Below are 10,889 nucleotides of genomic sequence, written 5' to 3'. Positions count from 1 at the left end.
TTCACCTCACCTGGCCGCTAGTGCACGCTGGGTCTGCTTTAGAGCTAAACCGTGCACCTGAATTTTACTGCGCCCATACAATGATCTATACGGTAATACATAAACATTGTGAAAGCGGGGCTTTGGTGTAATTTTTTAATGGGAATTGTAGTCTTTTTAACTCGCTCCACATGAGAGTGGTATGGCACATGAAACTACAATGTCCAGAAGACATGTCTCTTCTCTCTCCTCCGCCTCTAACGTTTTCAAAATACCGAAAGTTTGCCAACAGGAATGAATGCAACGTTAGTTACCTAACCGGAGACCAGTGAACTAGTGAGTAAAAACGACTAAACAACCTTGTTATAACCAAACATGCGTTTGTTTGACTACGGATAATCGTGTGTGTTGTCACGAGCAGCTAACCGCAGTGATATGATAATAACTTCAGCTCGCTTGACAGATAGATAGCTTCTAAATGAAATATGATGTCGGTAAAGTTTTATCACACACACACACACATTCTCTCTCTCTCTCTAACAAATTTATATACAAGTGAAACAATCCAGTGTAACTGTAATGCTTTATCTTTACTATGAAGAGTATAATGCTGGTTAGCTAACAACCTGCCGGATTTCCGGTGTCGCAAACCGAACAGAACTGTGCCATGTAATGTGTCGTTCGTAAACGAGTCGACTCTTTGAGCCGACTCACATATCTAACATATCCTAATGAAGAACATTCATGAGTGTTCTATATGCATGCTTTTCCTAATGCCTTGGGGTTGTTCGTTTGAGCAGATTAAAGTATAGTTAGGCAAATAGCTTGATCAAGTTTAATAAAACTGGCAAGGAGTCATTTGGGAGTCGATTGCTCTGGCTTATCTCAAAATAATAATAATAATAATAATGACGATGATGATGATAATAATCATTCGCTCACTTTCAGTATCTACTTCAGACTGATCATGGGTTACAGTGGACCCAGGAACAGTGCAGGAATACACCCTGTATGGAATACCAGTCTTAGTGGACACCACACATACACTCATTCACACCTAGTGTCAATTCATCTTAATCAGTCCACTTACTGGTATGTTTTTGGGAGGTTGGAGGAAACCCATGCAGACACAGGGAGAACATATAGAGAACCGCCACGGTGAGATTCACAGCCCTGAGCTCAGGATCAAACCCGGGACCTTGGAGCTGTGAGGCAGCAACGCAGCCCATATCATAATATCATTCATATCATTTTATTTAGAACAAGTACTATCAGGGTTCCCAGGACACTGTGCAGTTACATCAAGGACATTAAAGCATGTACACACGTGGTTGACATTCGAAATTAAAGACAGGAAAAGGTCTAATAATATATATATATATAAGAAAACAATACAAAGAATATACATGCTTTATGCTCTATGAGGTAAAACACACAGCAAATTCAAATGTAGAGGGCGCAATAAGACAGGATGCAACTGAGTGTGTTTAGTTTAGTGTTTTACGTTTTGGATGCATGAGGGTGGAGAGGAAGACTTTTAAACAGTTTTGAGGGAAGTCCAAAAATTGTGAGGTGTCTCCCAACATTCCTGATGTAGTTTAGATCAGTCTGCCAGTCTGCATCCACGCCCAGATGGATTCGAATGCATTGCGTCTGGAGTGTAGCTTCTCATTCCTGTAATTATCTAATCAGCCAATCGTGAGGTATAGATATTAATCGATATTAATATACTGTTCCTAATAAAGTGCTCAGTGAGGGTATGTTATGACCAATCTATAATATCTCTATATATATTGTTTTACATTATTGACAGTGTTACAGTATTTGACTGTATGTTTTCTGTCAGGTTTTGTCTGATATCTTATTCATTGTGCTAGATCTGCCTGGTCTCTCAGATCCACAGTGCAGAGGTTAAAATGATCCGTCCTGATTATATTAATATCCATGTTTTATTTTATTTAAAGTTGACCCTTTTCTGCTGCAGGTTTGCACGCACGTTATTCTGACTAGTTTAACTTTCCAAAATGGTTGTCATTAATCTTCAAGCACAACAGAATGGTCAGTAATATTTTTTAGTAACTTAAAATAGTTAGTGAAGTCAATGAGGCTGTTGTTCTGTTACGATTTCTTTTCTCTCAAAAAAACACACAAACAAACAAACAAACTAACCCTGGATTTGAAATGTATTTCAGTCACTTGTCAGGTGTGATCAAAGCTCTGATGGCTAATTTCCGTTTCTGAGGGGGAAAAGTGTCCAGCAATTCACTTAATCATATTTCTGAGCCTCTAATATATCATAGGTTACACAAAAGTGGACCGGTTCCTGTGGAAAGACTAGAGTGACAGATTTTCTCTCTCTCTCTCTCTCTTTCTCTCTCCCTTCCCAAGTACGACGCCATGTTGGCCCGCGTGGGTGCTATAACAACAGCAGTTCTCGGCTCTGCAGTGTTCTGGGCGCAGCAGAAAAACACCGAGCCTGTACAGGAACACTTGGATTTGACCAATACTCCTAGTTCCGACCAGTCCTCATCTCAGTATGAGCTGAAACTTGTTCAGGTGTTGTTTAGACATGGTGCGAGAACACCGCTGAAGTCTATACCAGATGTTTTGGAGGTGAGGTTCACTGTAAAAATAAATAAATAAATAATTGGCGGGGGGCTTTCAATTCTTATTGGAATACTGGAGCGAAGATATAGAGACTGTTTAATCTTCCAAAGCATTTCCTAAAATCGCTGCACATTGACATGCGGTCTGCTCATACAATATGTCGGCTTGTTGGTCATTCCAGGCACGCTGGGTTCCTGACCTTCTGGAGGTTCCAGATCACACCAAGATCGATTATGTCGTTACAGACCTGCAGGGAGGCCCAAGACCTCCTTCTCCTGTGGAGGACAGCTACAGAGCTAAAACCCTGGCGGTCAGTGCACGTGTACATGTTGCGTGTATATATGTAAGGCAGGAAAGACGGGTTGGCGGTGATGGATACGGCAGCTAGCAGATGATTACTGTCCGACAAAGAGAGCGGTTTTGCTAACATGTATATCACGGTCATCGGGGCAGAGAATATTTGAATAACATTTACAGATTTTTGCAGATAATGTTCCAGCTAAGGTCCTATGTAGAGATGTTCCATTTGAGTCTAAATGACGACCTTGACATCACATTCCCTGTTCCTTAGGGTGGCACGTATCCGGGTCAGCTGACCACAGTGGGCATGCAACAGCTGTATGATCTAGGACTAAGGCTGAGGAGGAGGTACATTCAGGACATGGCCTTCCTTAGCCCATTCTTCAACAGTAAAGAAGTTTAGTGAGTTCATCTTCAATTACTTTCCACTGGTATACAACCGTTCTGTACGATCGACACTGCTCGCTGCTGATATAAGGTTTAGAGCTTGAGTCTCTTCGTCTGCAGCGTTCGTTCAACCAACATCGTCCGCACCATCGAATCAGCCAGGTGTCTGGTAGCAGGGTTGTTCCAGCAGCAAAACACGGGTAAAGACGAACGCACCGTTTACTGTATGTGGATGTGTTGGGGATAAATCATAGACTGTTTTATACCCCGTTTATGCTTTCAGACACCGTGTCCATCGTCACAGAAGAAGCAGAGAAAGAGATCCTCTACCCAAACTACCATGGATGCAAACTTCTCAAGCTGCTCAGTGGGTGAGATGAAATCTGAAAGCTGTATTACTGAAAATTCATGGAAGATTATTACGGTTTATTTATTATTCAGAAGCAGTTAACTGTTGGGATATTATTCTTTTAAGTCATTTTGACTTCCTATTTTAATTACTGATAGTTTTCGACGGAGTTGCGATGCACAACACTGTCATCACTGTGAGTTCATTAGAAGGAACAGGAAAGTCAGGCGCAATACAGAGCAGTATTGATTACATTGGGTATTATGGTATTATATAACACTTAATATTTGCATATGCCGTAATGCCACTGTTTGTAGTTTTGTAAAAAATAAATAAATAAATAAATATATAAATAAAGATGATTATATTTAGCGCCTGGGACACAAACGTCTAGGTTCTGAACCTGCGTTTATCATTAAAATGCGTAGAACGTATTAGTCATGCATCACGTACATACGAAACAGGACACTGACATTACAAACACTCCGTGCTGAAACACAAACATCGACAGACGTTTCATCCACGGACACGATGGTTCCGTTAAACAGTGACGTTTTCCGTTCTGTGCCTCAGCAGACTCTGAATGACTTTGAGCTCAGCGTACTGAGGTGCATCAAATTAATTCTACCAGCCATGTTTGTCCCGGATAAGCTTATCGGTATTACTGTCTGAAATTAGTCCCAGTAGGCAGCATTTTGAAATAACGTGGATGTTTATGGTGTTTTAGATCCCGTTGGGCAAAATCGTCCACGTTGCCCGACATTGCTTCTGATCTACAGAGCATTCAGAGCGCGTTGGGTGTCGGGCCTCATCAGCGTCTTGACTTCATCCTCATTAGAGATGACATGGTCGCCAGAGAGGTTAGAGCACCGTTTTACACACTTCTCTATAAGAAACGTCTCTAGGGGCCACATAGATGTTTCGTAGTAGCACCGGTAGATGTTGTTTCGTAAATCCGTCATAGCAGTATGATTTCTTTTCGTTTGTATCTAGTAACACGTTCTCACGCACTTACTGTACGTGTACATGTCTTAAAATCCCAGATTTGATAGTTTTGCCCATGTCAAAGCTTTCCTGGCATGATTAGGTTTAGAAATACTATCAAAATCTGGCCAAAATTTTCATTGTGGTTCTCCCTTTAGACTCACAGGCTGCCGTCCCCTGCAGCACTCGATAGCTGGAGAGCTAAAGTAGAGCAGAGGGCTGTGGATATGATCTGGTACATCTATGAGCCCAGTAACAGGTGAGCCACTCTAGAAGGCATCTTTCAGCTAAGCAATTTGTACATGTGTCTTATGGCTTTTGCACATTTTGTAGATTTTTAACAGTGTTAAAGTAGATTTAAAAAAAAACTTTGCTAACGCTGATCATAGCTGAAAAAAACAACCTGTCTGATTCTTTATGTTCTGTATATGCAGTACGGGTTGTCTGAAAAGTCAGGAATCATTGGGAGTTAAACGGCATGAATGTAATTTTTTAAAATGGCGTTAACATTCGATGAAAGGGTAGAGAAATACGCAATATCTATTCAGCCAGCTGTGTGGCAGCAGTGCGATACATAAAATCATGCAGATATGGTCCAGTAGCTTGGGATAATGTTCACATCGACATCAGAATGAGGGGAAAATGTGATCTCGGTGATTTTAACGGTGGTATGATTGTCGGTACCAGTCGAGCTGGATTGAATATTTCTATAAGTGATGATCTCCTGGGATTTTCACACACAGCAGTGTGTAGAGTTTACTCAGAATGGTGCAATAAAGAAGAACATCCAGTGAGGGCAGTTCTGAGGACGGAGACGCCTTGTTGATGAGAGAGATCAGTGGAGAATGGATAACCGGGTTCGAGCTGACAGAAAGGCTACAGTGAGTCAGATAAACACTCTGTATAATTGTGGTGAGCAGAAAAGCATCTCAGAATGCACAACATGTCGGACCTCGAGGAGGATGGGCTACAACAGTAGAAGACCACGTCGGGTTCCTCTTCTCTCAGACAAGAACAGAAAGCTGAGGCTGCAGTGAGCACAGGTTCTCCAAAACTGCACAGGTGAAGACTGGAGAAACGTAGCCTGGTCTGATGGATCTCGATTTCTGCTGAGGAACACAGATGTTAGGGTCAGAATTTGGCAGCAACAGCATGAATCCATGGACCCAACCTGCCTTGTGTTAACAGTCCAGGCTGGTGGAGGTGGTGTAATGGTGTGGGGAATGTTTTCTTCAAACACTTTAATACCAATCAATCATGGCTTGAATGCCACGCCCTATCTGAGTATCGTTCCTAAACATGTGCATCTCTTCATCACCACAATTTACCATCTTCTAATGACTGTGATCATTCCAGCACGATACTGCACCACGTCCCAAAGCAAAACTCGTCTCAAACTGGTTTCACGAACATGACAATGAGTTCAGTGTTCTTCAGTGATCCTCCCAGTCACCGGATCTGAATCCAGTAGATCACCTTTGGGATGTGGTAGAACGGGAGATTCACAGCATGAAAGTGCATCTGAAAAACCTGCAGGAATTGCGTGACGCAATCATGTCGACATGGACCAGAACCTCAAAGGAAGGTTTCCAACATCTTGTGGAATCCATGCCATGAAGAATCGAGTCTGTTTATAGAGCAAAGGGACCGGGACTACCCCGTATTAATATACTGTTCCTAATAAAGTGCTCAGTGGGGGTACTGCTACTGGGTATGCTCATTGGTTGGTTCCTGACTTTTTGGACACCATATAATATAATACATTTTACACTATAAGTCATTGCTGCTAAATAACAGTTACCAGGGAGCTACATAATGAGAAAATGTAAACATTATAGACTATAATTGTGTGGTTTTCTTTGTATTCAGGGAAAACCTACAGCTGTGTGTGGGTCCTGTCCTTCACACTCTTCTCACTAACATGGAGACCAAAGTTCAGGGTAATGCCTCAGATTCAGACAGGTGAGTGTTTAGATTTTTCTGAATGCTTACACATTGAAAATATACACATTGTAGGATTTCTTTAAAAAAAAAAAAAATTAACCATATACACACCTACAATTATCTCTTATTACGAGGCCCTAGCAATTGGGATTTCTGACTCGCAGGAGCACACTACTTACTAAAGAAGTAATCGTTATTTGTATAGCAGAGAGATTTGTAAGTGGTTCACAGTACTTAATAAACCACAATCCTTCATATGACTTACTAAAGACAAGCATATATATATATATATATATATATATATATATATATATATATATATATATATATATATATATATATATAAACAGTTACAGTTATCATAAACACTAAAGCTGCTAAGAGGTATTAAAATCAAGATTATAAAAATGGGTTTTAAGCTCACTTAATGTCCAAGTGGAGAATGTTCCAAAGTTTAGCCTCACCTAATGGCCTGCACTCTGAGATAACGTTGACGAGCTGTCGTAAATCCTTCCTATCACTTTTTCTACGTGCTCATAAACATTCTGCGAGATTACTTTACCCCCCTAGTGCTGAGAGCGAAATTGTCTTTATGAGAATGTCTGTCTGTGTTTGCGGTACAAGGAAGCTGTTTCTGTACTCGGTGCACGACACTACGCTAATGCCGTGCTTGATGGCGCTGGGTGTGTTCGATATGAGATGGCCTCCGTATGCTGCAGACATCACGCTCGAGCTGTACCAAAACCGGCACGACATGCAGCACTATGTCAAAATATCCTACATCGGGCAGGTAAAACACGCACTGTGACACTCTACAGGCCCTCAGTGATGTAATGCCTTGCTTATCATTTCTAAATGCCTTCTTCTGTGCCTCGAAGGATCAGAAAATCCCCGGGTGTAGTGATGTCTACTGTCCTCTGAAAGAGTTTAAGCAGGCATTGTCCGTGTACGCGCTTCCTGCGGAGAGCTACCACACCCTCTGCAACCGCAGAGCAGAAAACCCCACCTACTGACTTCACACTACCTCACGCCTTTGAAAACACACACACACACACACACACTAAGTCCACTAAGGTTCAACACCATCCAGTTCTGTTCAGTTCAGGTTTACACGTGCCGATGGAAGAGCTTTATTCTGGTGTTCATTACTTGTTTTATTTTGCTTTTAGGGTTTTTCTTCAGCAGTATTAGTATCAGCAGATTTACATTTTAGTTTAGGACGGTCTCGATCGTAAAGCTCAGCATTTGCACATCTCATGGTCAACGAATAAAAACTGCGTCCTGTACTTATTGGAAGTTATGTCTAAGTAGACTTGGTTTTTATCATATCATCAGTCACTATAACACACACGCACACAAAAAAAAAAAGCTAATCCAAAATGATGCTTTATTAAAGATTGTTAATACAAGGTAAGAAGGGGAAATGGCCCCGAAACGTGATCTTATTTATTTTGTTATATGTAATGTATGCAGCAATTTGTCACTCAGGGGCCAGTTTTGCATTTGTGGACCTATTGTCCTCATGAGTGTGTGCTTATCTTATTCCCCCCTCTATGGGGTGTTTTACTGCAGTGCTAGCATATCTATGATGTGAAAGATGATGTCGGTGGTTTCGCCTCGTGTTTTTTTGTGGATTTGTTTCAACTTTACTTCTGTCATTATAATGTGTCCTTTTAGTAAATATACATTTTTCATGGTGTTCAAGCCTAATCAATGAATAAATTATTGTGCAGTCCAATATTTTACTCGAAATGTTTTACTCGAAACACGCACAGGAAAAGGCGTTATGTGGGGGGGGGGGGGCAAGAAATAGGATCTTAATACACTGAAAACATGCACAAGCTAGTGAGGGCATGAGAATATGAGGAGTTTTGTTGTTTTGCCTCCATATTGTAGCACTAATTTAAATAATAATAGTAGTCATTTAAATTTAAACAATGACTCGGGGGCGGTTGGGGAAAAGGCTGGGTAATGTTGTGTTATATTATGTTTGTGTTTGTTTTTCTCTCAAATGTTCAGCTGGCCATTTTCGGTGAGTCTGTGCCCTGTTTAGTCTCAGATTCCTGTTCTTTGACAGGATTGGTACTGTACCTCCTGTGGTCTTCGCCCATCTGCCTCAAGGTTCGACGTACGATGCTTTCTGAGATGCTTTTCTGCTCATGACGGTTGTAAAGAGTGATTAACTGAGTTACCGTAGACTTCCTGTAAGCTCAAACCAATCGGGCCACTCTCCTCCGACCTCTCCCGCCGACAAAGCATTTCCGCCTGCAGAATTGTCACCTCACTGGATGTTTTTTGTTTTTGTTGTTCTTGTTGTACACAACATTCTGTGTAAACTGTGAAAATTGCACGAGATCAGCTGTTTCTAAAATACTCGAACCCTCCGGTCTGGCACCAATAACCATCTCACAGTCAAAGTCATTGAGATCACATTTCTTCCCCATTCTGATGTTTGATGTGGACATTAACTCAGGTTTTTGACCTGCATGTGAGTGATACTATGTATTGCACTGTTGCTACGTTATTACACATCTCATTCCAGACTCTGTTCCCCCGTTATTGTTATAACAGCCTCCACTCTTCTGTGAAGGCTTTATGCTTTATGCTATATGCTATATGGAATGCATGTTGTAGGGATTTGTGCCCAATCAGCTTCGAGTATTACTGAGGTCAGGCACTGATGTTTGGTGAGGAAGCCTGGGGTGCAGTCAGCGTTCCAGTTCATCCCAAAGGTGTTCAGTGGGGTTGAAGTCAGGGCTCTGTGCAGACCACTCGAGATCTTCTACACTAGATTTGGCAAACCATGGCGCCTTTATGGAGCTCGGTTTGTGCACAGGGGCGTTGTCCTGTGTGCTGGAACATGTTTTGGCCCCTTATAGTTCCAGTGACGGGAAATCTTAACGTTACAGCATACAAAGACATCCTTTACAATTGTGTGCTTCCAACTTTGTGGGGAAAGTTCGGGGAAGAACCACATATGGGTACAATTTTCCAGCTGTCCACATAATTTTAGCCATATAGTGTATTTACTTCATATATAATTCAAATATAATTGTCGCTGAAGACAATTTTCAAAAGACGAAAGATGACGTGTCAACATTTCAGTATCGGAATACAAGTGCTGGTTGTATTGCCAATCCCTAACTTCCGTACATCACACTAGAGCAATGACACCTACAGCTGTTGTCCGTGGTTCTGAATGATGATTACCTTGCTTACTGTACTGCGTGCGGCGTCGTAGTTAGGGGTTTGGGAGTACTCCGAGTACAAAAATGGCCTGTATTGAATCGATTGATCAGCTATTCGTTGATGAATATTCTGACCTTGAGAATAAAGGTCTGGTACGGGGGACGTTCAGAGCATTTCAACAGTGAGTACGGACCCAATTCTTATGCAAAAAAGAGATGATGTTGTGGGCAACAGGTGTGCGTATGTCAACAGAATGCAGAACCACGTGATCATGCAAAGCAGCAGCATCGAGTACCTGTTTCAAAGGACCACCCTGTTCACTTTATTTAACATAATTGCTTCGTTTGCTTTCGATTACGCCGAGTACTCACAGTGCTAGGTTATGTGACGACTTGTGATATTACTGTACGGTTCAACTCAAAATACAAAGAGTCTCAGATATCACAGGATATCTTCTAATCAGCTTAGTTCTATTTCTCCAAAAATAAATCAATAAATTGCACATAATTCATATAATTTAAATCACAGTGACCAGATGTTAAAGATATATTGAGATGAGACGATTGCGATACGCCCCTATGCAGATTTTGCAGAGGTTTTGTGCTTTTTTATGGAAAACTACAGCAGAAGGGCTGCTTACAACACCTCTTTCCCGATTTCCGAGGTTGTATGGGACGTGTCACGTCTCCGAAAGTTTTCGTATTGCTTCATTCTTCGCTCTCTGTAAGGAAAGAGTTTGCATCGATGTCACAATATGATGCTACAAAAGCGTTATCTTCACACCCAAGCTGCCGGAGGTTAGGTCATAAGTGCGTAATCTTGACCAAAAGACGTATTGTTAATTGTTTTGTCCACTACTTCGTCACAGGTTTCAAATTTGCAATGGCGTGTGACATTTAGTTTTCTTGGTTACACCTTGGTTAGATAACTCACACTGGAAAATCCTTGAAAAATCTACAAGGTCTAAGCAGGAATGTGCATTTAAAGCTTGTGCAGTGGTCAAAGGAATGACAAAACCGTAGATTGGGCACTGACCCTGTGAATAACAGGAATGAGAGCATCTGCTTTGCTTAAGGATGCCATGTTCCCGCCGTGTGCAAACCGTTCAGTTCTCATCATTTAAAACTGTGTATATTTGAAACACTTCCCA

General features: G+C 41.5%; 1 protein-coding gene across 1 annotated transcript; it reads left to right on the top strand.

Moving 5' to 3' along the window:
* Nucleotides 1–156: 156 nt before the first annotated feature.
* acp6 (acid phosphatase 6, lysophosphatidic) lies at nucleotides 157–8,288 on the top strand. The gene is made up of 11 exons (XM_017470176.3): nucleotides 157–315; nucleotides 2,368–2,592; nucleotides 2,768–2,896; nucleotides 3,158–3,288; nucleotides 3,394–3,473; nucleotides 3,557–3,644; nucleotides 4,350–4,482; nucleotides 4,765–4,865; nucleotides 6,476–6,568; nucleotides 7,175–7,340; nucleotides 7,429–8,288. The coding sequence occupies exons 2-11, from the start codon at nucleotides 2,377–2,379 to the stop codon at nucleotides 7,561–7,563; spliced, it is 1,272 nt and encodes a 423-aa protein (XP_017325665.1). The 5' UTR covers nucleotides 157–315; nucleotides 2,368–2,376; the 3' UTR covers nucleotides 7,564–8,288.
* Nucleotides 8,289–10,889: the final 2,601 nt, after the last annotated feature.

Source organism: Ictalurus punctatus, chromosome 6 (genome assembly GCF_001660625.3).
Source record: "Ictalurus punctatus breed USDA103 chromosome 6, Coco_2.0, whole genome shotgun sequence".
NCBI classification, from domain to species: Eukaryota; Metazoa; Chordata; class Actinopteri; order Siluriformes; family Ictaluridae; genus Ictalurus; species Ictalurus punctatus.
Note: the sequence above shows the minus strand (reverse complement) of the source record. Positions and strands in the feature narration are given on the sequence as shown.